At 48.6% G+C, this 27,238-nt stretch overlaps 1 protein-coding gene across 23 annotated transcripts in view; it reads right to left on the bottom strand.

Moving 5' to 3' along the window:
* Mical3 (microtubule associated monooxygenase, calponin and LIM domain containing 3) overlaps nt 1-27,238 on the bottom strand; it is a 202,958-nt gene that overhangs the window by 93,447 nt on the left and 82,273 nt on the right. For 22 of the 23 annotated variants that reach the window (XM_075982893.1, XM_075982890.1, XM_075982896.1 and 19 more), the window contains exons 2-11: nt 16,729-17,067; nt 14,370-14,577; nt 12,793-12,909; nt 12,323-12,424; nt 11,781-11,936; nt 10,808-10,908; nt 8,097-8,354; nt 7,813-7,928; nt 3,630-3,756; nt 1,923-2,019 (exon numbers count right to left, since the gene is read on the bottom strand). In XM_075982893.1, the coding sequence (XP_075839008.1) occupies nt 1,923-2,019; nt 3,630-3,756; nt 7,813-7,928; nt 8,097-8,354; nt 10,808-10,908; nt 11,781-11,936; nt 12,323-12,424; nt 12,793-12,909; nt 14,370-14,577; nt 16,729-16,992 (1,546 nt within the window). In that variant the 5' untranslated portion in view covers nt 16,993-17,067. Of the gene's footprint in view, nt 1-1,922; nt 2,020-3,629; nt 3,757-5,514; nt 7,137-7,234; nt 7,929-8,096; nt 8,355-10,807; nt 10,909-11,780; nt 11,937-12,322; nt 12,425-12,792; nt 12,910-14,369; nt 14,578-16,728; nt 17,068-27,238 lie in introns of those variants that run through there. The other variant, XR_012911586.1, reaches the window with a different exon arrangement.

Below are 27,238 nucleotides of genomic sequence, written 5' to 3'. Positions count from 1 at the left end.
TAAGAGACACAAAAGTTTCCTGACTCACTGGCATGTCTTCCTCACGAGGAGGTCTGCAAACACGGAAGAGCCCGTGAGCACTGGTCTGCGCTTGAGCAGTCGGTTCCCGATTCAGCTCTGCACTAAGTCACTTTGTGATTCGTGAACAGATGAGTTAAAAACGTCTCCGACAAGAGTCTCGCTGAGTCTCACAGTGACAGCACGGTGTGAGACAAGGAACGGAGCAACAAACGGAGCAGCGCTTCTGGTGCCGCTCTTGGCCTTGACAGTGACCCGCTCAGGTGTTTCCCGTGTCTGCACATCCACCCGCCCCACATATACGGGGCAACCACAGAAGCCCAGGTGAACACGGAAATGGCAAGAAAGATACATTCTCTGCTCTCAAGGGGTTGACACCCCAGGGGAGAAGAAGAGGATGTTATAACCTGCCTGTTAGTTTTCACATCTACCCTGACACCTCACGACCGTGTTATTAAACTATCCAAGATGGAACTCAAACCTGTGCACCTCCCACCTCTTGTTTGGACTGATGCAGCAAACCACACCATCTACCTAGTGCCTCTCAGGACAATCGGCTGTCCCTGGCCACCCACTGTGGTGCCTTCAGAGTTTTAATATCAGTGACAATGACAGAACTATTGCTGTTTCCAGGCACAGCAGGCCGAGCACTGGCAAGTGCCATGCCAGAGACCTCAGGACGGCAACCCGAGAGCTGTGCTGTTCCTCCCAGATCAAAGACAAAGAAACTGAGGGTCTGAGGTTCTGGCTGATCTGCTCAAGGTCACACTCTTTGAAGATGGCACAGCTTAGACTAAGAGCTGCTTGTGTCTGGCCCCGACGTCCAGGTTCTGCTGTGATGGTGCCGTCTCAGGGCCCGGATGAAAAGTCACCACGTGTTCTCTCCCAGAACTTGAGTGTATGTGAGAGTCCCCAGGAACGTGTGTGCACTTGGGCATTCTTTCTCACCCTCTCCAGGATCTGTAACTGGCTGTTGTAGGACACCGTCCTCCAAATGTCGTCATCAGAGCAGCTGGGATTGATGGCAAGTGACCCTTACGGTCAGGGCTGCTGCCCCCCCCACAGGACGGAAACACCTCCCTCTCCACTTCACACAACGCTGCCCCAGCTGCACACAGGCTCAGGAGGTGCTGGAGCAGAGAGAAGCAGAGGCCTAACTGAAGGGATGACTCCAGCCACACAGCTGTGAAGTCATCAGCTATATGAGACTTCAGCGATGTGGACATATTTGGGGGTTACCTACGTTCCTGCGGGTACGCTTAGTAACTCACTGGGTCACAGAGCTACACTCGAGGACTCATTACTTTGTCTACGCCCCAATGGGCTGGTATCTCAGTGGCTATTGGCTGAAGGAGCGGAAGGAGCTCCCGCAACATACTGTTGGTTCCCTATCTGGGACAAACAAACATTTGCTTATGTCTCCCTAGGAAAAGTTCATGAAGCAATTTACCTCTATACTTTTTGTTTGTTTCTTTTCTTTTTTTTTTTTTTTGAGACAGGGTTTCTCTGTAGATTTTGGAACCTGTCCTGAACTCGCTCTGTAGACCAGACTGACCTCAAACTCACAGAGATCCGCCTGCCTCTGCCTCTCGAGTGCTGGGATTTAAGGCGTGCGCCACCACCGCTGGGCTTTACCTCTACACTCTTACACTACCTTAGACCACAATACTTTCCTGTGTGTGTGAGGATCGTTCTGTGCGTTCCAGAAAGTGTAAGCAACAGCCCCAAGTTCTATCCACTGCAGCCACTGGCAAACCTAATCCAGTCATGACATAAAAATATACCCTGGCAACAACCTAATATCCCCAGAGGGTAAAACCACTGGCAACAGCCCAGGGCCTCTGATAGTATGGTGGTCAGGCAAGGGCTTGACGGATGACTGCAGACTTCTTTAAACAGCTCACCATTGCGAGTCAGCTTGGGAGTGGTTCGGGAATTCACCAGGTTCTCCATTTCCAGATGGATATCTTTTGTTTCTCCGCTATCATACAAATGGCGCACCTGGTAGAAAGTTGAAAGGTCGAAAAGGAACATCAAACCCCAAATAGCAAATCCCCACTGAAAAGAAGCAAGCTGGTAAAGTCTATATATTTATTTTTACTTTCTGGCAGTGCTGGGAGTTGGGGTCAGGGTCTTGTGTGGCTACACAGAGCTATACGCCCATGGTAAAGCTTAGATAGAATCTACATGATGACCTTAGCGCTTTAGTGGACTGGGGTTTTGACACACAAAACTTAAACGTAAGCAGCTGTGCTGAAGAAGTAAGCAGCTGGCTTTAACAGTCCCTCTGACCAGACGCTGCCCAACTTCAACATATTTATAAACACTGCTCAGACACACAGAGAAGCCTGGAGACATCAGGCAGAAGGTAAAGAAGAGAGCCCTCTAGAATGCAGACGAACGTGGGAAGGAGGCTGCTTCCTGATGCGTCTTACTCCCTGGGACTGCTATGCTCTGGTGGATGTCATAGGAAAGGCGGCTGTGCAGATTCTAAAAGGAGTCAGGACAGAATCTAGGCTAACACTATCGACAATGCTTCTGCTCACAGACAGCACCTTAACCTTTCTCGAGAACAATTGCGTCTGCCTGACGATGACGCTGTGTGTAGGCAGGTTACCAACTACACTCCGCAGGTGCAGAGCTGAGGCTCTGAGGAAGCCAAACAACCTGGCTGAGTCTCGGCTGATGGGTGGTGAGCCATCAGTGACGTCATCCTTCCCGACCAGGGAACCAGTCGGGCCTTTGCCCTGCTCTGTGTGGTCCGGATTAGAAGGTGTAGGGTGAAGTTCTGGGTCTTTCGTTTTTGTCACTTCTGATCTTCTACAAGTCATTAAAATGACTCTACTTAGCCAGACATGGTGACTCGCACCCAACCATAGCTCCGGCACCCAAGAAGCTGATCCAAGAGGATCATCGTGAGTTCAAAGCCAGCCTGGGCTATGTAGTAAGTCCAGGTGTGCTTGGCTTACAGCACATTCAAGTCTCCCCACTCTCACCCCAAATGCAGAACAACCGACCAACAAATAAAAAAAAAAGATGGAAGGATGACTCTCTGTGGCCCAGCTGCTGAATGTGGTAATGGGAAATAATATCTCCTTTCAACAACACAGAGATGTCAACTTGGATCACTTAAAGTGTGTGCTGTATAATAACAAACATAGCTACACACATTCCTGTTGGAATATATACTGTATAATAACATACATAGTTGTACACATTCCTGTTGGAATATATACTGTATAATAACATACATAGTTGTACACATTCCTGTTGAAATATATACTGTATAATAACATACATAGTTGTACACATTCCTGTTGGAATATATACTGTATAATAACATACATAGTTGTACACATTCCTGTTGGAATTGTGCTGCATAAGTTGTATAATAAGATAGACAGTTATACACATTCCTGTCTTGTCTACTGACCAGAGTTATGAGCATCTAGAACACGGGTCGAGGAGTACATAACATACACATTCCTGTTGGAATGTGTGCTGTATAATAAGATAGACAGTTATACACATTCCTGTCTTGTCTACTGACCAGAGTTATGAGCATCTAGAACACGGGTCGAGGAGTACATAACTGACAAGAAGGCTCTTACCTGGCTTGGCCGGAGGAAGTTGATATTAATATTGGGATACCTAGTGACAGGGTCGATGCTATACTGGCTGAAGTTTTTGCTCACGTTCTCAGGGGTGGTCTGAGGCAGCAACCTATAAATGCTTTCCCTGCAATGACATACAACAGTGTATTCACATGCGGTGACGAGGACCAAATTACCCCACAGATTAGCAGTCATCCTGATGAATCTAGCTAATTAAATCAATCTCAGCTCTTCCCTGCAGACCCAGCGCTCAGTGACTCCATGGACCTGGATCAGGGAAAAGGAAGCGCAGGGACAATTCTGTCGGAGGTGGCAAATGGCGCTAATTTAGAAGGCTGTTGTGTAGTGTGCTGATATTTACTATGGTTTTTAAGAAATTGAAAAGGATCCTATGGCGAGCTAGTGTGGGGTTAGTGAAATGCATAGTGTGTCTTGTCCTGAGTCCTATCCCCTCAGTCACCTTTTTTGAACCATCCCCCTCAGTAGCAGAACATTTCATCTAAAGGATGAAGGATACTTCCAAAACATCTCTGTTAGCAGAGGTTACTTCCTCAAAGGTCACCTGCTGGAAGTCCGGTCCCCAGCATGGTGGTAGTGAGGTGGTAGATGTGGTAGCTCACACCTACAATTCTAGCACTCAGACAGGGGAATGCTTTGAGTTCAAGGTCAGCTGGGACTGTGGAGTGAGTACTAAGCCAGCCTGGGGAACAGAGGGAGACTCTTATCTCAAAACACAAAAACAAAGGAAAAATGAGCTTTGCTGTACATCCAGATGCATGCCTTACATTAACTATCTAAAATGACAGACGGTGCTGGCTTGTTTTTATGTCAACTCGACACAAGCTAGAGTCATCTTAGAGTAGTGAATCTCAATTAAGCAAATGCCTCGGGCTGGAGAGATGGGTCAGAGGTTAAGAGCACTGGCTGCTCTTCCAATAGGTCCTGAGTTCAACTCCCAGCAACCACATGGTGGCTCACAACCATCTGTAATGAGATCTGGTGCCCTCTTCTGGTGTGCAGACATCCATGCAGACAGAATTCTGTATACATTATAAATAAATAAATAAATCTTTAAAAAAAAAAAAAAAAGCAAATGCCTCTAATAAGATCAGGCTGGGCGTGATTGATGTGGGAGGACCCAGCCCATGGTGGAGCCATCTGGGCTGGTGGTTCTGTAAGAAAGCAGGCCAAGCAAACGAGGAGTAAGCCAGGAAGCAGCACCCCTCCATGGCTTCGGCCTCAGCTCCTGCCTCCAGGCTCTGGCCCTGCTTTAAGTTCCTCTTCTGACTTTGATGATGATCAGTAATGAGGAAGTGTATGCCAAATAAACCCTGTCCTCCCCAAGATCACTGGTCACAGTGTTACCACAGTAACCCAGGTGGAAGTTAGGACCAGGAGTGGGGAATGGCTGTGACTGGCCTGACTATGCAGGTTTTGGGGGAAGCATGGAAGACTGGTTCTCTGCACTAGAAAAGCAGCCGAGCGCTGTAAGCAGTTTAACAGCCCATTCTAGCAGGAGCTTAGAGGACAATCACACATAGAGCAATGTGGATTGCCGCAGCCCAGCTCAAGAGGTTTCAGAAGGGAACAATATTCTCAACTGGGTTAAAAGCCTTTTTTTTTCTTTTTTTGTGTCCTGCAGTTCACATTAATTCTTGCAGCTAGTTGTATTCTTCATCAACTCCTGATCCACTGCTAAAAGTCATAAAAGCCATTCTTGTAATATTTTGGAAAGAAAGAAAATGAAAGAAAGGTAATCCTAAGAATGGGCCTGAGGCTAAATTGAATAGTTCTATACTAATATTACTGGTAAAAGAGATTTCAAGATAGCCTACTATTAACTCTCACGTGGTTATTAGTAACCAGTCTTTTTTTTTTTTTTGAGACAGGGTTTCTCTGTAGCTTTGGTGCCTGTCTTGGAACTAGACCAAGCTGGCCTCGAACTCACAGAGATCCGCCTGCCTCTGCCTCCCGAGTGCCCCACTTAGTAACCATTCCTATGCAGGTCTACAATGAAAGAGAACAACAGGGCAAAAGAAATCCAAGACGTACAGTCTGAGCAGACAAGGAGCACAAGGAAATTTAACCAAGTTCTTGGCACCAAGAACTGTGCTAAAAGAGATAGAGACCTGGTATGAAATGGTAAAAAGGGAGTGGTCCCCTCAGGGCAAGGTTCCACCCAGCTAGCCCTGCAGCTAAGGAAAGGAAAAGGCCTAAGGAATCTTCTGCTCCTAAAAGGAAACAAGTCAAAGTTTATGCAAATGTAATGGAGGGAGGAGCCAGGCTCCATCCCAAGTGGGCAGCCACACTTGGAAATACCAGCTGCAAAGTTTAGGGTTAGGCTCTAAAGTTTAGAGTCAGGAAGGATGCTTGAGTAAAGGTGTTGTGGGATCTTCCTCTTAGGTTAAGAAGAGCTGTTGAGGCCTGGCTACGGCAGGGGAGTGCCTGCAAGGAGGTCCTGAGGGGCCATGTGAAGCTGTAAAAGCAAAGCCTGGACTATGCTGGAGATCCCAGAGCCTTGGGCGGTCTTCCAGGGAGAGTGGCACACAGGGAGTGGAACCAGCCCAAGAGAACCCTTTGACATTAGATACAGACTCTGTCCTCATTATATCCCTGTTCAACCTGCTTTGAATGGTAATAGTAATGTATAGTCTGTGCCACTGTATGTTGGAAGTATGTAATTTGCTTTTTGATTTTATAGAGATTTACACTCAAGAGACTGCCTTCATCTCAGAAGAGACTGTGGACTTTTAAAAGTGCCAAGACTGTGGTTGCTATGGGGATTTCTGAAGTTGGACTAAATGAATTTTGCATTACAATATGGCCACAAGACTATGGGAGCTAGGGACTGAAATGTGGTGGTTTAAATGAGAAGGGTCCCCAAAGACTCATTTGTCTGAATACTTGGTCCCCAGTTGGTAGAACTGTTTGCGATGGCTTAGGAGGTGTGGCCTTGTTGGAGGGGGTGTTACTAGGAGTGGGCTTAGGGGTTTCAAAAACCCGTGCCATTCCCATTTAGCTCTCTCTTGGCTTCATGGCTCTGGATCAGATGTGAGCTCTCAGCTACTGCTCCAGCGCCATGCCTGCCTGTCTGGTGTCGTGCTCCCACCATGGCCATCACGATAGCCTTCTGAAACTGTAAGCCCCCAAATAAACTTCTTCTTTTATAAGCTGCCTTGGTCATGATATTGTGTCACAGTAGAAAAGTAATAATATCAACTATCAGAGAATAATATCAATTATCAGTTTCATCCAGGAAATCTCACATTTCTGGTTCTCTTAGTCAGGGTAAACAGCAAGTAAATCCCAGTGTCCCCGCCTCATTTACAATCATCTGTTTCCAAACATCCGACATCCAGGGGTCCAAGAAATGTTTACAAGCATGCTGGAGTTTCCTCTTCAGCTAGTCACTTCCAACAGTGCTGACAGCATGTTCCCTCTGCAAGCATATTTCCACTGCGAGCATGCTCCCACTGCAAGCATGTTCCCTCTGCTAGCACGTTCCTACTACAAGCATGTTCCCTCTGCTAGCACGTTCCTACTACGAGCATGTTCCCTCTGCTAGCACGTTCCCATTGCGAGCATGTTCCCTCTGCTAGCACGTTCCCACTGCGAGCATGTTCCCTCTGCTAGCACGTTCCCACTGCGAGCATGTTCCCTCTGCTAGCACGTTCCCACTGCGAGCATGTTCCCTCTGCTAGCATGCTCCTATTGTGAGCACATTCCCACTGAGAGCATGTACCTACCACGAGCACATTCCCACTGCAAGCATGTTCCCACTGAGAGTACATTTCCTGTGCTAGCACGTTCCCTCTGCGAGCAGGTTCCCACTGACACACTGGCCTATGGAGCATGGGTGCCAACATGCTGCTTCTGTGTGTTTGTTCATGTAATTATTAAAAAGGTGTCAGGACCAAGTCAGTGGTGCACAAAGAGGCAGACGCCATGTGCCAACAGTAGACGCTGTCTGAGCAGGGTTATGAGAAGAGCAGCAAGGGCAGATGACCGAGGTTTCTGTGATTTTACACAACAGTGCCTTCCTTGCCTTTCTCTACTTAGACAAGAAACCATCTTTAAAAAGAACAACTGAAAAAGAGGAGGAAGAACTTGCACACGGCTGAGGAGCAAGCAGGTCGACTCCCCAGTCCTGAAGGAGGCACCCATGGCTTCTTCCCATTACCTCTCTGCCAGGACTTCCAAGGGGCTGGTGCCCAGAGACCAGCTTCGTACCATCCAGGCAGAGTCCATAGCAGCCAGAAAGCCCCGGGCTATTCCTGTTCCCATTGGCCAGAAAGGCTGCAAAGGAGAAATACACAGAGTTAACAGAGGAAAGTGCCCCGGGCATCCACCATCGCTGTTCTCCTAAGGGAGTCTCTGCTCACCCAGGACCTGAACACCTGGACTCATTATCTCCCCTTTACCACTGCCTCTACCACTTAGTTCTCTGCCCCTTTCAGTACTCACCTCCAGGAGGCTGTCCCCAACCAGAGCTACTAGTAACTGGTGTCCATTTTGTTCCCGTACCAAGGCAGCGTTTTCAGAGGCGTACATACAGGTAAAGTCAAACATGGCCACATCAGGCTGCCCATAGTGATTGATGGCAAAATCCAGAGAAGGCAGTTGCTGCTGGGTAGAGAAGTCTGCAGCCTCCCGGGCATAGTTCAGCAGGGCCTCCTGGTCCACATTCTCCCGGGAAAGTAACAGCTCTGTGTCTGTGTAGTCCTGTCCAGGAAGAGGTCAAAAGAGGTCAAGTTGGAGCAGCCCAAGCAGGGATGCCTGGCCAGCCAACACCCCACAGTGCGTATCAGACATGACCTGCTCTCATGGCGTTTTTCTCCCTAAGATTTTTTTTTTTTTTTTTTTTTTTGGTTTTTCGAGAGAAGGTTTCTCTGTGGTTTTGGAGCCTGTCCTGGAACTAGCTCTTGTAGACCAGGCTGGTCTCAAACTCACAGAGATCTGCCTGCCTCTGCCTCCCGAGTGCTGGGATTAAAGGCGTGCACCACCACCGCCCGGCTCCCTAAGATGTTTTAACATTCCAGTTAAAAAGAACAGGGATGGGGGAGGGGTCTTAGTTAAGGGTGAATCAGTTTTGCTGCCTAAGAGACCTGGCTCTCCCATTCACTAGCAGCAAAGCTCTTCCACCTCAGAGTTGCTACAGTTATCAAGTAAAATAGCCGCATAACAGCACCTTGTAAAATGAAAGGCATTTTAAAATTTACGGTTTTCCTATCATCACTTTATTCTGGGTGTCTGGTGGCTTTTGGAGGCAAGAAGTTCAGAGTTATTACACCTAAAGAAAATCTGAAAACTTCAGTGCAAAGAGAAGCACGGTGTGAGCAAGAAGTGGTTCAGGACGATGAGAATGAACCAGAGGCTTCTAAGCCACACTGAGGACTCTGCAAGGCTCCAGAAAAACCCACCAACAAACAAAAGGGACGGCAGCGCAAAAAGGACTTTCTATGTAGAGAACCGAGAGACCCTTCCTCTGTTTTGGAGGTTCCTGTGCATTGAATCAAGTCTTCGCCCCTAAAGTGGGGCCTGTGGGTTCCAAGTGCACCTAACGGTACTCAGTTACAACATAGGTTTTCAAAAGCCAAAACACGAACACTTATTTATGTCAGTCCTGGAAGTACTGTCTGTTCAATGTTAAGAGGCCACAGTGGCTTTAGTATTTAGCAGCTTGAACTTGCTTACATGACAGAAATATAGGGGCAAAGTAAATTGGGCCTCAGCTTTTCAGACTGTCCTTATTCAATGCTAAGTGATGACCCAGATCAGCATGGACGGTTGGTTTGAGTCGTGACTCTGTCCTCGGGCATCCCAACTGCTATACAACAGCAACAGAAGAGCCCCAGATAATGACGGACCAGTTTTACACAGCATCCAGCAAACATGCCTTTTGTTTGGCAGGGAACTCTGTACCAAGCAAGGGCTTTGTCTTGCGGGTCCCAAGGCAGCACAGGGCTGCCATGCTGAGATGCAGACATGAGGTGGAAAGGAGACTTTGTGTAGCAAGCACGTGCTCGTCAGCTCACTCCCCAGTCTGCTGAAGATAAAGCAACAGTGTGACTCATTCTAAGGGGCCTGGTGTGTTACCGTCCTGCAGACACAAAGAGCTCCCTAAGAGTCAGCTGAGACTGGTGGGAACTGCATGGGGTTAAGTCAGTGCAAGCGAGACTTCTATCCATTCATCACATGGAACAGCAATTCCCGCATCCAGATCTGCGAGGCCACGTGAGACACCAGCTACGCTCTTTAAAGAACCATCCTGCCTGGGATTTAGATTTCAGGCAGTCAGCTCAGGGTATATCATACAATTAGTCACCCAGGAAAAGGGCTGAGCTGGAACTGGATAAGGTTAGACACCAGGCTTCTGCTGTTAGTTAGAAAGATCCCTAGATACCCTGATCTGGTCAGGTCAGTGTTTGCGGTAAAACTTGGGTCACTGTCAGGCCAAGGGCTGTTTCTTGGTTCAGCACTTGCCATCCTGCCCCGAAAAGAGGACCCTCTAATGTGGGTCCTGGTGGTGCAGGCATTTAATCTCAGCTACTCAGAGGCTAAGGGAGGATGAATAGACTTTAAGGCTTGCATGGGGCTATCAAGGCCAGCCTGAGCCACTTAGCAAGAACACCTCTCAAAGGAAATAGTTCCCTGGAAGAAAGTCAAGGGATGCAGCTCAGTGGCAGAGTTCTTGCCTAGCATGCACAAGGCCCTCGGTTAGTCCCCATTACCCTGGTTGGGAAATTAGTAGGTGTGGGAGGGTGTACAGATCAACAATTGTCATGTATGGAATTCACTATTGCTATAAATTAGGTCATCTAAAGTTAAACTGGCTAATTACGCAGGATGTGATATTTGACAGTGGATCTAAAATGGTCAAGGAGCAGGAGAGGTGAGAGAGGAAGGGGCTGGGTTTATTGAACCAATCTGACCAGGTCAGTAACTATTAAAGCTAATCCTAAGCATGGCCGCACAGGCCCATCTTACCCTCCTCCTGTTTATAGTTTCAATTTTCCATACTAAACATATTTTTAAGTTCAACTAATCAATAGCAGGGGTTCCCAGATGTGTTTTATGCCACTTTTCTTCCCTTACAGGAAAAACCCAACAGACTAAAATTCTTAGTGATCAGGCAGCTCAACAAAGATGTCGCCTGGAGGGAACCCATGGCTCACATGCAGTATCACCCCTTTGTCCAGCAAGCTCTGCTTTTTGGCCGTCATAACGAAGTAGTGTGTGTCATCTTTGTAGTAGACGATGTTCTCCAAATCAATGCCTGCAACGAGAAGATGAGTGTGAGATTTCATGGAGTCCGGAACTGCAGGGCCACAAGGCTGGACTTGGGGCTCACAGAGAGTGTGGAGAGCACCAAGCAGGAGAGCTGCCTGGGTGCAGATCCTCACTTCCTGCACAGCGCATGGAAATCGTGAGGTCTGCTTTCTTCTGTGCTACCCTATAACTCACTTAGTAGCCTAGGTTATCCTAAAAACAATGCCCGATAGTAAACAAAACGTGACAATGGGAAAAGCAAAGCCGAGGAGAGGCTAATCTACAAGAGGGGATGGGTTATGTACTAGGTAATGCCTCTTTGATAATCACCAAGGAAGCTGGAGGCATCTCCTAGATTTTTAACAGGATAGATATCTAAAGATATCTAAATGCAGAGAGAGAGATATTGAATTTTTTATTCAGTTAACCTGCAAGTTACATGGAATGGAAAGCAATCAAGCTCTAGAAAACAGAATGAAGAAACTTTTTTTGGTTCATGGCAGAATATCTAACTCACTCCATCAGAAAACAGCCACCCACAATCCCAATGGCTACAGGTGAGCTCAGATGACTTCAGAGAAGGCTAACAGCAATAGCAAAGGCCACGGTGTCAACAACCCAGAACTGCCAGTGGGTAGCCTGCTCTTCCAGCAGAGAGGCTGGCTCATAGGGCAGGGGAAGGAGCTGGGGATGAGCTGACACAAGGCAAAACTAACAACAAACCCCAGGACGGCCTGGTCACTGAGGATGGCACAGGAAGGCAACAGCGTGGAAACAGGGTAAGGACAAAGGAGGAGAGTGACAAGCGAACAGAGGACAAAGGACATCCATGGCTACCCAAGCCAACAACCACTGCGCTCTGGAGGCGCTGACACCAACCTGTGGCTTCTCTCAGCTCCTGGAAAAATTTTTGGTTGAATATAAAAGCAACACCACTGATCTCCTCTACTTTGGCCTCTGCGGTTGTGTTTCGGTTAATAAAATTTGCCGTGATGGCAATGGCTAGCTTGCCACGGAATTCTTTCCGACGAAATCCTAGAGGGAAAGAGAGCAGGGATAAGGACTTCAAATCAGAGACTATGGAAGGGAAACTCACCTAACAGGGATGGAACAACTCAAGAAAGAAGTCCCCTTGCACATCATGGACAACATGAAATCCGTCTGACCAGATTACTGCTCAGTACTAATGGTCACCCTTAAAATGGAGGGGTGCTGTGTGCGTGACACTTTCATGCATAGACTAAACGCTATGGTGCCAACATCTCTAAGGGCAGCTTGTCTCCTGGTGCTCTGTGGGAAACGCCCCAAGCAGGCACTGACTGGGCAGCACACATGCAAATCTTAGGGCTGTGGTCTCTGGGGACAGGACAGCCTCCAACGTGTGACAGCCCAGGCAAGGGAGAACAGTCCAAAGCCAGTACCTTCCAGGGTGTTCCTACGCCCATCCCCACCGATGATCACTTCAAATTCATATTCTGATACAGGATGAGTTTTGGGGTGCACCAATGCTCGCCATCCTATCCCTGTGGACCAAAAGCAAAATGAAGGCCACAACCCGGAAGAAGCCACACCCAGACACACAGATCACACAGCGTTTCAATCCAAAGTACGACACGTAACAGAACAAGGGCCAGCCTCACACAGAGTTTTGACAAGAGCTCACACAGACACTTTCTCTACCTTTTCATTTTCTATAATACAAAAGCCTGCCACGCCTAAGATCGTGCCAAAGGCCTCTTGGGTAAACCAAAAGTTCTCAAAAGCCCAGGCTGCATGAACAAAGCCCCTTTAGTCAGGGCTGAAAACCACCTGCAAGCCCTTCTGGCTCCTCCCATGATCTCATCTGTTCTCACCCACTCAGGGCCCTCACGCCTTCCTCTGTCCGACTCACGTTCATTCTCTTGGTCCTCAGGAGGCTGAACGAGTCCTTGGAATTCCACATTGACATGGATTTCAATGCCTAAGATCAAGGCGACTTTCAGGAGGATTAGCTGGAGCTGACGGATACCTAGAAGAACACAAGACCTTGATGGCAAGGGGACGGGAAGGGTAGGGCCTCCTGGTGCCTCCCCTCCATCCATGTCTGCGTACGTCCCCAAGGGCTGGCGCAGCAGACAAGTCTCACAAGTTCTCTTCCTTCATGTTGTAAAGATAACATCAAACCGTGGAAGGAACGTTCTGGATATATTAGGCCACCCCATTTATGGAGCCGGGTATTCCAAATAACCTAACACAATGGCACAGGGGGTCAGCGAGAGCTACCGCTTCCAGGAGCATCCAGAGTCTTCAGAGGTGTCTGCTTACTCAAGCACAGGAGAGGCCAGCGCGCGGTGCACAGGGAAGATACCACAGGCCTTCCACTCTAACCCCCTGCTGACCTCCGATTCACAAAAGAAACTACAACCCCATCCTATCTCTTACTGTTTCCCACCACCGGAGACTTATGGTTGTGGAAACTGAGGTCCAAAAGGACTGAATCCTGCTCATGATCACAGTCATAAACGTATTTGATGCCTAATGAACCCCTACTAGATCTGGCCTCAATGACAGGTTATAGTGAGACAGAAATTCTATCTCTGGTCTAAGATACCTCAGCCCTAAATGAATCTGGCCACAGATAAGGACCACAAATCTAGGCGTCACCGACCCTAGGGCCTCTCTTAAGGCCAAATTTACCTGCAGCCTCTGACTAATGAGCTCCGAGCTCGTGCAAAGCCCAAGTCATCCTGGTCACTCTCAACTGACCACACCCTCACCCTTCTGACTCACACTCCCAAAGACTCCCTGGGACCCACGCTAGCACACTTTATTTTTGCAGACAACTGTGGGTTCCAAGACGCTTAACAAATTACAGCCTGGCAGATGGGCCGAGCACTTGGTCTTGCCAGCGGAATGTGGCAGCCGCCAGCCAGTGTTGGATAAATTGGTATAACCACTTCAAACGGCGAAAGGTCTAAGGGCTGAATGTGTTTCCAGGTCACATATGGAGGCGCTCAGAACAAGTGCTCCTTACTAACATCTCCCTAGACGAATCATCAGCAGGAAACAGACTGCGCTGCAGCTTGATGATGCGGACACCGCTCTGGACCGCTTTCAGATACCCCGCTTCGTGAAAACATGGCTGCCCTAAGAAAAATACAAGGCTCTGACTTTACCAGAATACAGACTCTCAGGGGCAGACTTGGCATTTGTGACTAAGCTATGACTCTTCCTTCTCTGTGTGTGGTTTCCCACGCCTGTGTCCCCAGGGTGCTGTTTTCCTGCATTAATAGAGGGTATGCATGATCACAACACACAACCAAAGCCTGTGGACTTCCTTCTGCTAAACTACGAACCACCAGAGGGCTGGAATCCAAACTGTCCACCTTATTCCAATGCAAGGGTACATCCTGGCTGAGGAGGAATTCCTCAGGTAACCTACCTGCCTGTCTACTGAACACGGAAACAAGAGGAGTTGGCGGTACTCACTGATGTGATCGATGGCTCCAGCACAGAACTTGCCGTAGAATTTCTTGGCACCCAGACCTCGAAGATCATGTATGGTGAAGGGCCAGAGATGCAAGACATTGTTTCGGGAGAAGGCGTCTCTCTTCTCAATAACGACCACTTTGGCTCCCAATAAGGACAAGTCGATGGCTGTTCGGAGACCACAGGGGCCAGCTCCAATGATGAGACACTGGAAAATACAGGTGCTTTCAGGGCAGAGGCCACGCCTCTCAAAACACACTTCTGGTAACTATCACTCTAGGGCCATACTCCACGACTGAGACACCTGAAGCCTAGGACAGCAAAGCCCTTGCAGTGGCTTGAAGGAAGAGTTCATGATTCCTGTGTATACAGAAGACTGAAACCCGACCATGTCTACCTCGAGCAGCCTAGAGGACCCACAGATCGGCAAGACTTAAGCGGACCATCATCTCAACAGTATGAAAATCACATCTCGTCTTTCATCAAAACAGAACGTTTAGGAAGTTTCTATGTCATAGGCAGGTTGCTGTTTAAATATAAGATTATTAGCAACACTCAGGCAACTGAGCCTGGGTATACCATGCACATGCTTCTCAGGGGGTAACTTTTAAGACCCAAAAGTTCATGTATGGAAATTTTTTTTTTTTAAGACAGGGTTTCTCTGTGGCTTTGGAGCCTGTCCTGGAACTAGCTCTGTAGACCAGGCTGGTCTCGAACTCACAGAGATCCACCTGCCTCTGCCTCCCGAGTGCTGGGATTAAAGGCGTGCGCCACCATCGCCCGGCTTGTTTTTTGTTTTTAAGTATTTTTTATGTGTATAAGCGTGAACCTGAGTGTGTGTATGTGAACCTGAGTGTGCGTATGTGAACCTGAGTGTGCGTATGTGAACCTGAGTGTGCGTATGTAAACCTGAGTGTGCATATGTGAGCCTAAGTGTGTGTTTGTGAGCCTGAGCATATATGTGTGATCCTGACTGTGTGCATATGAGCCCAAGTGTGTGTACGTGAGTCTGAGTGTATGTGTGTATACTACCTGTTGAACTCCTTCAGAAGAAGCACTGGATATCCTGGAATTGGAGCTTTGTTTTGTCTTGTTTCAAAATACATTTATTTTTGGGTATGTGTGTATTGCAGGTGCCCTATGTGTAGTGTAGGTGCCTGTGTGTGTACTGCAGATTTCCTGGAGCTATAGCTTTGAGCCACCTACTGTGGGTGCTGGGATCCCAACTCCAGTCCTCTGCAAAAAAAGCCAGTGCTCTTAACTGCTGAGCCATCTCTCTAGCTCCTGATATGAGTTTTAAAGTCATTTCTAGACTGGAAGTTTAGGGAAGTGCTTTTGTTAACCTATTGGGGCAGGACAGACCCTTAAGCAGCCTGCACTTCACACACAGAGGGAAGACACACAATGCTTTGACTTCATATTCTTTTTCTTCATTTTTGCAAGAGAGAGTGTGTGTGTGGTTTTTGTTTGTTTGTTTGTTTTTGAGAGGAGGAGATACTGAGGCCGGAACTCAGAGCCTGTGAAACAAGTAGTCTATCTCTGAGCTCTCCTTAGGCACTCATGAAAGCCATGCCTTCAAATCTTCAAATTTCTCCATGGGATGGGTCTCTAGGTGTCTCATAAGGTAACTTAAAAGTCATGAAAAGCCAAATTATCAGCCTTGAAGCCACTGGAAATTTGCTGACTAACGTCGAGACCACTCTCAGAAAGAGTTCTTCAAGAAGAAGGCAGGAACTGCCTCCGTCCCTTTCACTCGCTCACACCTACCCCGACTCAGGCGAGTGCACATCCTCACTTCCTCACTCAGTGAGTGCATAGCTCAGGCTTCACCCAAGCCATTCTGTGGAGACTCTATCTTTCTACACCGTGAAGAGCCACAGAAATACTTCCATCCCAAGGTCCCTGTTTGTGAATTACAGTCAACCTTTGGGCTATGGACGGGAGGAAGCCTGACACTGTGACAAACCTACCTGGTGCTGATATGGAAAGGTGACCCTGGGAAAGGTGACAGGCCAGGAACCACGAAGTCACATTCAGACAGTGTACTCATAGGGGCCTGGCTACGGATGTCCCTGCTAAGGGACCTGCATCCTTTGATGGTGTGAGGTTAGGGGGAGGGCTTTCCATCCACCTGCCCTCAAACTCTGAATCCCCAATAAGCAAATACACGGACCATGCTCAGAACAGGGTCTACATGGTGGAAGTGTCAAATGAACACAGGTGACAAGATTTCAACAAAGTTTAACCCTTCAGCTAAGCCGAGGCCTGCTTTCCCCCACTCTCCTCATCTCAGTTTCTCATGGAAGGCAGGTGAAGCCCTTGTGCTGTGATCCCAGGCCCCAAGCACAGCCAGGTTTACCTTTGTGTTGGTGCAGGCTTTCCCCTTTTTGTAGTCTTTGTGACTGCCCCGCTTGTCCAATTTGGCCCAGAGGGCTTTGGCCTTCCAGTAGTTGAGCTTGGACTTGAGCTTGTGGTAGAAGGAGCGATAGTCCTTAGGCTTCAGTTCCAGGTGGTCACAGAGCTCTTGGAAGGCCCTGAGGGTTCCCTTGCAGGTAGTGGCCTGGACGAACCGGTCGAAGAGCACGTGCGCTTGGTTCGTTGTCTCCTGCTTCCTCTCCTCCATGCTCCCCTACTCTTGGCACAACCGCAGAGCGGGCAGTGGAACGGCTGCTGATCCACCTGGCACTGTCACCTTAGTCTAAAGGAAAACAAGGAAGAGAAAGACAACGGTCAGCATCTCTGCGTCTGTGAGCATTTCACTGGAGACACGTTCCTTCCCAAAGAGTGGTGACACTCGTGTCCTTGACAGATGTGCGCTGAAACGTTCCAGGCACCACACAGGGTGTTGGGGAGCTGACGGTCTAGCAGGCAACATGATCACAGAGACAGTGTTACAATGGGCTATTCAGGGACCACAGAGGCTTTCAGCCAGGCAAGGGGGGCATGCAAGACTGAGTGGGGAGGTCGCCCCCACTGTCCCATACCAATCAAGAGTGACTCCCAGTTTTCCAATGGAGTCCACTAGGAAACTAGGAAAGCACAGCAAGCCAAACAATTAAAACGGCACAAGCTCATTTGTGGGGCTGGCTGGAGAGCTCGCTGTCTTGAAGCACGAATGACCTTGAAGTTTACTGAGTGGATGGTGGGGGAGACCAGAGCTACACCGATCTGACAGAGGCCAGCCGGACAACAAGCCCTCTTGAAAGAATTGGTACAGAGAGGGCTGTGGAAAGCCAAAGGACCGTGTCGGAGGTGGCTGAGAAGCAGGAGCCACAGCAGTCACTTGGCAGGTAAGAATCGCCAAGCTTTCACCACATGTCGTACAGCGGGGCACGTTTAGAGCCGTCACATTTTCCAATTCCGTATTTTAGACTAATGATGGGATCCATACCAAGGAATCATCAGAAATGGCGACCACCAGTCTCCCCGTATGTGTGCAGACAAGAATCGGAACAGACGGGAAACAGCAGCTTTACATACTTGGGCACCCACTCCTCCCCTCCCATCTTGTCTGTGCCGTGTTTAAGGAACCACTATTAAGAGGCATACAACAGGGAGTGCAGGGAGTCCCGCCCCAGCCTGGAGTCTACACAGGACCCTCGGAAGTCCGTCTTCCTCCCATGGCTCTAGTTCCCAGTTTGGAAGGTGAGAAGGAAGGACTGAGGAGCTGCTAACTCTCAGAGCCCCGACATCCTGAGCCAAATGCTAGGACGATTCTGACCGCAGCAATCTCACAGTGCTCCAGTCAGAACAGCTCAGTCACCTCTGGGATCAATGAGACTGGGAGGAGCTTTGCTACGAAGAGGCTTTACTCTGGGATAATGGGAGGAACTGGACAGATGCACCGCACTTAATGCTGAGGGGCAAAGAGTTGCCCACGATCCAGTGGATGGACTCACACTGGTGGGAGCCCCCCGGTTGTTGGTGCTGATGGAACCAATTCTTGGAGACAGACCCAAATTCTACGACACGGGAGACCCTAAGACTGAGTGAAGCTGTTTCTCTGGGAAAATCACCAAGCAACAGAAGGCTTAAGGCAGTGGGGGATGTTCGTTTTTCTACACGTGCCGCTAAAGCTTCATGGGATTAAATCAAAACCCCTGAGACACGTCTTGGGTTCCACAGGAGGAGGTGGGAGGCACAGAGATCAGCGTTTCCCTCCTGCTTCCCAGGGGAGAGGCCAAACCCAGGAGTGCTAACTGGGGATTCTTACCACACACACTGGCTTGGTTTTTTACCACAAAACCATGACGTGCTCAATGGCCCTCCTGGCTCTGGATACCACTCTGCTAATAACCATGGCCTGTCTCAATAGCCACGAGGCCAAGAGCACAGGATTTAAAAAGAAGAATGAATATCTGGGGGTGTGGCTCAGTGGCAGAGCACTAGAAGGTTCTGGTTCCACCCTCAGCCCCACAAGTAAAGAAGAGATACAAAGACAAATAAATCCTGGAATCAATCAGAACCAACCTCCAGTCTCCCCTAAACCAAGGTTTATTTTAGGTCATGGCGGCAAGAAAATATTCTGAAGGCCATAAAGAGTCCACTCTTTTCTTACAAGCCCAGACTTACAAATGGTAGCTAGTCAAAAGACAGCTTGTAAGAGTGGAAAACTCCACACTTCTGTATGAGGAGGCAGAAGAAAGGGTGGCAGGAACAAGAGCCGACTGTGACCAGGTTTCAGAGCAGGCATTGCCCTGCCCCTGCCAACCCCAACCCCCACACCCTACCTGTGTTCACAGCCTCCTACCCCACCTGGCCTGATTACCTGTGCCAAGAAGGAACATGGTTTTTCTCTGTTCCTAACTGGCAGCCACTGGCTATCTCCTGCCAGGATTCAATGCACTCAGAACCATCTAGTTCTTGCTGAATCCAGTATGTTCAAGATTCTACACAACATATTTCTTCTTTTTCTTTCAAGATAGGATCTGTTTAACTCTGGCTGTCCTGGAACTCACTATGTAGATCAGGCTGGACTCAAACTCACAAAGATCCTCCTGCCTCTGCCTCCCAAATGCTAGGGTTAAAGGCATGGACCACTACACCCGGCTCACACCATGTTCCTACAGCCTTTTCCCCAGCTGCAGCACTGCCTTGTGCCTACACTTGCCCTTGAAGAGCGTCTAGGATTTTACTCCCCAAAGAACAGTTCTAGCCACCCGAGCTGACATCCCCCTGGTTGGGTACTACCTACTCAGAAGTAAATTCTCCCTTCCCCAGAGCTGCTGACCACCACAGGGCATTCCCGAATCCAATTCCACCACGGCCGGACACTTTCACTAACAACCACTGCAGCGCCTGTTTGAGCGCACAGTGCTATTCTAACGCACAGTCTCCGCTCTGGAGCAGCGGGCAAGTATTAGAGGTGCCCTGGCTAAGGGGTCATGACCCGCAGGGCACTAATGACACCGGGTAAACAGGTAGGCTGGTTCTCAGAACAATGCAGCAGGCACCCAGGGTAAGACTACCCGAGACAGAGTCCCTTGGGCTGCCTCCGCTTTCGAATCTGCGAGCCAGGTGAGCAGAGCAGGAAGCCAGCCCAGGGCGGCCAGCGCTGTCTGGCCTACCTCGCACACCTACGCTGTGCTGCACTGGGACTCCCTCACTCCTCCGAGCACTTGCCCGGCACTGTGACTCACACAGAATGGCCAGGAAGAACGGCAGAAGGGCCCATCCTGTTAAGCGTCACTTCCCCTATGCTGAAGGTCAAAGTGGCATCATAGTCTTCCTGGCTTCTCCTCACCCAGTGTGCCATCCGCCCGAGCATTCTGGGAAAATCAACACTCATCATCACAGGAACCTAGAGACCAGGAAACCTGGCCAGAAAGAGTCAGAGCTCCTGGGGACGGAAAGGCCAAGGCAGGCAGGAAGCAGCGAGGGAAGTGAGGAGCCTGAGGAGGAAGAAACAGCAAGGCCAGGTTTTCAGGTTTCAGGCACCTGTACAGTTCTACCAGCCGACAACACTCTGCATTTTGTCTCCCAGCAGCTGACTGCTGATCCAGCCGGTGACACATTCCTGGACTCTGGAGGAGAGCGCTGGGCAGACAGGCCTGGAAGAGCACAGGGAACAGCGCTGGGCTTTTCATTCATGTAGGAAAGGTTGCCCTGACTCCCAGCTCTTAGAACAGATGGTAGGGAGGGGTGAGGGAGGGACATGATTTGTAAAAATAGAAAAAGGAAAAAAACGCAGAAGTATAAGAGAATAGAGGCCCACTCCATGCACCTGTGCTAGCAGGGAGATGGAGACAGGAGGGTCAGGAGTTCAAAGCCAGCCTGGACCGGCTATAGTGAAACAGAACCACAAATGTGTGTCATCAGGCCTGGCTTGGTCACTGAAGCTCTGTAATAATTTCTGACATCAGGAAACATGAATCCCAAGCTTTATACTTCAAATATTGTTTTGGATATTCAGGGCCCCCTAGGAATTTGGTAAGAATTTTAGGTTTTTGTTTGTATCTGAATGATGCTGACTTCCTGAATTTTTCAACACAAGAATGTGGAATGTATTCTCACTTATGTTTATTCTCGTTCAGTAATGTTTTGGAATTTGCTGTATATGGCATTTACTTTCTTGGTTAATTCTCGGGGATTTCATTTCATTCTCTTTTTTCCTAAGATTTATGTATTATTATGTACAGTATTCTGTCTGCATGTATGCCTGCATACCAGATCTCATTATAGATGGTTGTCAGCCACCATGTGGGTGCTGGGAATTGAACTCAGGACCTCTGGAAGAGCAGCCAGTGCTCTTAACCTCTGAGCCATCTCTCCAGCCCCAAGTATTTCGTTCTTTCTGAAACTACTGTAGATGGAACTGCTTTTGTAATTTCTGCAGATCATTCCTGGTAGGACATAGAGATGCAGCTGACCTGGGCAGGCTGACTTTCCTGAGTCCTTCATTAGTTCTCCTGGGATTTGTGGATGGACTCTCTGGGGTTTCCGAAGCATAAGCTCCTATTACCTACCAACAGCTATGATGTCATCTTTTCAGCGTGGGCGCCTTTTCTTGCCAAACTGATCTAACTAACTTCTAACATTACACCAACAGAAGCAGTGGGGGTGAGTGGCTGAGCCTGGATCCTGACTTTAGCAGCAAAGGCTTTCGGTCTTCACTAGCGAGCACTGTTTCCTGTGTCTTCTCTAGTGAACGTGGCATGTACTGCCTTCAGTAGTGATCAAGGTGTGTACTGTGTCTTCTGTAGTGAGCAAGGTGTGTACTGTGTCCTCACTAGTGATCAAGGTGTGTACTGTGTCCTCACTAGTGATCAAGGTGTGTACTATGTCCTCACTAGTGAGCAAGGTGTGTACTGTGTCCTCACTAGTGATCAAGGTGTGTACTGTGTCTTCAAGAGTGAGCATGGTGTGTACTGTGTCCTCACTAGTGAACATAGGGTGTCCTTCCTCACTAGTGGGCACGGTGAGAATGTGTTTCCTGTATCTTCTCTATTATGCATGGTATTTACTGTGAGTTTTTCCATATATGTCTTCTTTGAAGTTGAGGTAGCTTTAGTTAAGTGTTTTAATAGAGATGCCAATTCACGCCTATTTGGTTCTGAATGTGTTCTATCCCTACGATCTTTTCTGACTTTCCATGCTGCTCAGCATCAAATTCACATCCAACAGAACTGTGAAGAAACACGGACCCAGTCTCGCCCCTGTGGTGCCCATCCCCCTCTGTGCATCCTGTTCACACTGTCGTGCCTTCATATGCCCTGCCGTTCTGCAAATGTCTCGTTAAGCATCTCTCTTAACTAACTGCAAGCTTTCTCAAGGCTGTGACAGGTCTCTGCAGCCACAGCCTGCTCTGTAATGGGAACATGCTGTTGTTATGGAGTTGGTGGGTGGAGGACAGGAGCCAAGAAACTGCGTTCTTGAAGGGATGACCCTATGATAATGCAACTCCCAGGGCCTTCGTGGCCTAGAAGACGGTGAAGAAGAACTGGGGGACATTATAGGGAACACTTTGGGGGCTGGGGACTGTCCTAAAAGGTGTTCCACGAAACCTGAGATCACATGACCTCTGGGTTCCCTTCAAAGTCTCCAATTCTGCAAGAATGGCCTTAACCTCTGTTAGAACTTTCCTAACTTTTTTGTTGTTTCTCTGCCAATAACCTATTTCACTGTGAAAACAAAGAATACTTAAGCAATGGAGAAATGCAGTGAGCCAAACCCAAGCTGACCTCTGTCTGGAGTTCTGCTGTCCAAACACACCAGGCATCCAGAGCTGAAGCAAACACCCGAAACACACAACCACTACCACCACTGTCAGTGATGCCCAGCATAACCCTCAAAAACAAGCAATCGAGAAGAAACGTCTACAGGCTTTGTGCCTTGTGGTTTTCTTATCTGTGAAATGAAAAGAATCCGAGTTTTGAAGAAACTGAGGTAATGAATACAAAATGTTTAAAGTACCAGGCACATAGCGAGGTAACAACCAATTGCAGCACCGTTACCAGCTGGCAGTTCTAAGTAAGTGTATCAATCGCCTCTCTCGGCGCTGTGAGCTGATGTCTGACAAGAAGCGGCCTGCGAAGGGTGAGGTTCATTGTGGCTCATGGTGCAGAGAACACAGTCCGTCGGCGGCAGGTGCGGAGCTCAGCTATGCAGTAAAGCAGTCTCACATCCGGGAAGGGAGGAGACGGACGCTGGAGACCCTCTCCCTGCATTCCCTCTGGACACACTCTAAGGTGCCAGTCAGTGTGACGGTCCTGCCCACATCCAGGGTCTCCCTGCTTCCGTTAAACCTCTTAGGAAATATCACATACGGAGGTTTGTTTCCTAAGTGAGTCTAATTTGAGTCAGGCTGACGGTGAAGCTTAATCATCACAGTTAAGTCTCAGAGAAAACAGTTATTTGCAGTCTGAATGAATGGCTACCCTATATAACCGAGATAGCGTGGGCAGGTTGGGGAGTGAAGCAAAGAGAAGCACTTCAAACTGTCTTTTCTGTCTTTCTCTGCCTCTCTGCTGGTTCCAGGAGGTGCAGTGGTGGCAATAGGAGGGAGGGCTGAGGCACTGACAGCTGTGTGAGTTTGGCCATACTTTCATTAGGCAGACACAAGGTCACTTCAGCAATGATAATACTGAATGGTCACTTGCATCAAAGAAGCCCAAGGCTGATGACGAAAATCTTCCATCGCCCTTCCACCTCATTCTTTGAGACAGGGTCTCTCAATCAAACCCAGAACTCCCCAATGAGGCTAGTCCCAACTGGCAGCTTCCTCCAGAGATCTCTTGCATCTGCCTGTCTTCTGATGTTGGATTATGGGCAAGCCACCACCCCACCCAGCACTTATGTGAGCGCTGCTGCGCCTTCCCTTCATGGCAAGCAGGCCTTCTCCCCAGCCCGATCCATCGCCTTCACTTTGTTCTTGGTCAACTGGAGCTTCAAGAAGTTTGGGGCTGGAGAGAGCGGCCAGTGGTTCAGAGCACTTGCTGCTCTTGCAGAGGGCCCAGGATGAGCTCCCAGCAGTCACACAGGAGATGACTGACAATCCCCTGTAACTCCAAGTCCAGATTTAACCCCTCTTCTGTTCTCCTGCACCAGGCACACATGATACATATGCACATGTAGGCGCTCACATATATACACGGAATAAAATAAGTAAAGATTCCAAGGGGCAGTCTTGTTTGGGTCAGAACAGCCTAGAACCTACAGCCTTCGTCATTTTGAAAACCACTTGAAAATGCAGCTTTAGAAATGAAAGTTCAGCACGGTGTGTGCTCAGGATCCTCCAGGGGGACAGGCAGACACGTCTGCTAGAAGACAAACGCCTGGCTAGCAGGAGACATGCAGTTTCAAGTACTCTGAGCACGGGAATGCAATCCCGGATTCTTCATAACACCGTTTATCTCAGCATCTGCTCTCGAGAAAAGGGGCCTTTTGAAAACGGAAGCCAGAGAAACCGAGTTTCCCAGGAATGCTTCCTCTTGGCTGTCGAAAGCGAGGCAGTAAAAACAGTGCTAACCTGTCTGGATTTTTCCGCAGGCTCTAGCCCCCCCACCCCCATTCACTGTAGGAACTCAAGCCTGGCAAGATACTAATTTCCGCCCCTTCTACCAACTGCACAGAGCTGAATCACAACAGTATCTTCTGGTCCTAACCTGAGAGTGTTGCTCCCTTATAGGCTGAGACGTGGGAGGGGAAAAGGTGTCACTGAGCAAGGAGGGAGCACAGACAACAGAGAATTCCCAGTGCTTCCTTCTCCACAGGGCCGTTGGCCGTCGGCTCTGTACTATGCATCTGTTCCAGGCACACAGTAGGTACTTCATTCAGTCCTGTGGAATGATGGGCTACCAAGTGGCTCTAAGTACACAGAGGCTGGCAGCTGGTGGGGAGACTTCAAGGGCCATTGTGGCCATGCTCCAGCCGTCCAGAGACACAAATACCTCCTAACGACCACCATGGAACTCTCGGAAAAATGCTGCGAACTTGACAGGGACTGACTTAAAATTATCTCTCTCTCTCCTGCAGCCAAGGATTTAGAACCCACTAGAATCTAGAGGTTCTCAGTGTTCTAATCTACCTAGTAAGACCACTATGGAATCTTAAGCCCTACCATGGTCAAGGCTGGGAAGCATCTGAGAAATACTTAGTCTGGTAGATGCCCAATGCTCATTCTAACCACCTAAGACAGCTCCAAGTGACTGGGAACCCTACTTTATGAAGTAGCCCACCATCACTGAGCCCTTTGAAACGTCTTGAGGATGCGGTTTTTATGCAGAACACCATAGACTCTTCACCCCCCCCCCCCAGTCTAAACTGTACCATTGAAGGGATCCGGATCAAAAGCACTTGCATGGCAGCTATCTGCATATTTTCCTCTGCTCTCTCAACCATTTTTCCTGACATGGTCTTCAGTTTCTTAACATTTTCAATGTTTGTTTTCCTATGAGCTTATATCATTTATCAGTGGGTATGTCCGCCTCCTCTGCCTCCCCATGATAACGAAGGAGCAAGCCTGTATGTGCTTATCTGAGGCCATGCTCCCCTGAGCGCTTGAGCATCTCACACTGCCTCCTGCATCAATTCCTCCACCCCAGTGGGACCACTCCCATCGATGTAAGCCCTCTTATCTTAAAAACTCAGCCTTGCCCCCATCCCTTTTAGCTCGCTAACTCTAGTCCCGTTACAGCAAAACTCCCGGCTGCCTGGGCTTGCAGTCACAGCTTTCTTCTTCCCAGTCTCTCCTGGACCTACATCCCTGCTACTGCCCAGGAATAGCACAGTGGTTCTGAATGACTTCCACACTATCAAACCCAACAGCCAGGTCTCAAGCCTATTTTTCTCCACCCGTCACGGTAATCAATATTTGCTATTCATGAAATCACAACTGGGAAGCCAATATTTGAGAGCAGCAATCTATTATATATGTAGAAAACGATTATTTTCTAAAACAGCCAAGTAACTCCGATGTTCCTGCAGATTCTCAATGTGGGTCTAAGAGGGCAGCTGGATTCTCAGTCTGATCTGCGCTGCATCTGTTGCAACATCGCACATAACAGGCAGCATCGAGACCACTGCACTGGGCGCTCGCCAGAGAGCAGAGGACAAAGGAAGTGGCTCCACCTTAGCATTACCTCACAGACCCTAGGAAAGTCTCAAGGAGACCACTCCAACCTTACACATTCCTGCTGAGCCCCAGCCCTTCTGTCCTCCCTGCCACCTCACAGGCCTTCCTGCTATTCCACACATGGAAGTCTGTGTTTCGCTGCTCTTTTGTTTGAAGATAATCTTACCAGACCTACTCACATTTTCAAATATATATATGTGTGTGTGTGTATGGTGCGGGACAATTGTCTATATTCTGTCAATTATGTTTTAAATAAAAGCTGATTGGCCAGCAGTCAGGCAGGAAGTATAGGCGGGACAACCAGACAGGAAGTATAGGCGGGTCAATGAGAACAAGAGAATTCTGGGAAGGAGGAAGCCCATTCCTCCCCAGCCCTGTCCCAACCACAGAAGAAGGAAAATGTGACCTGCCCCGTTGAAAAAGGTACCGAGCCATGTGGCTAACATATACTAGAATAATAGGCTAATATAAGTTATAAGAGTTAATAAGAAGCCTGAGCTAATGGGGCAATCAATTTATAGTTAGACCTGTGTGTGATTTCTTTGGGACTTAACAATTGTGGGAACAAGGGCAGGACAGAAAACCCGACAACAAAGTAGGTCCTCATGTTACATGTGTATATGAATATATAATATATATTCAATATATACTGAATATGTAGATATATTTGAATGCATATAAATACATATAAACATTTATTACCTGTTAGTGGCCTTCTCTAGGGTCTAGAAATAAAACAGCAGTGACAGAGAAATGACTCTCTGCCTCTCAGGGTGTGAACTTCTCATACAGCTGACATGCTACCCAAACAGCCCACTCTCAGTATTGACATCCCCCAACACACTGGAATGGAGATGTTGCTCAGAGAAAGAGGCAATCACTACCATGTGCGAGGCTGGGACTGTTGCTGCTGCCATGACCACCACCAGATACCACCCTTTTTGTGCCGTTTTCTGTTTTTCTCCAAAGTGCACACTCTGACTTGACATGCTATAAATGCTGCTTGTTTGTTGTTCTGTCGCTCCCAGGCCCCAATGAAGGCCTCGCCATCACGCTTGGAACAGCTGCTGGTCTAAGCAGCAGTACCCAGTGACCATGACTTGAATAACCAAGTTTCCCCAGTCTGGTACCAAAGTGCCGGTCTAGAAACCCATGAGGCCACAAGACAGGTGCTATGTTAGATGAAAGTGGGTGGCATGCTTGCACCAGGTTGGGAGGCATACACAGAGAACTGGGAATCCCATGAGGAAGAAGGATCCATCCAGCAGGCACCCTTACTGGGCTCACACTGTTCCTG

This window comes from Microtus pennsylvanicus, chromosome 8 (assembly GCF_037038515.1).
Source record: "Microtus pennsylvanicus isolate mMicPen1 chromosome 8, mMicPen1.hap1, whole genome shotgun sequence".
NCBI lineage: Eukaryota > Metazoa > Chordata > Mammalia > Rodentia > Cricetidae > Microtus > Microtus pennsylvanicus.
Note: the sequence above shows the minus strand (reverse complement) of the source record. Positions and strands in the feature narration are given on the sequence as shown.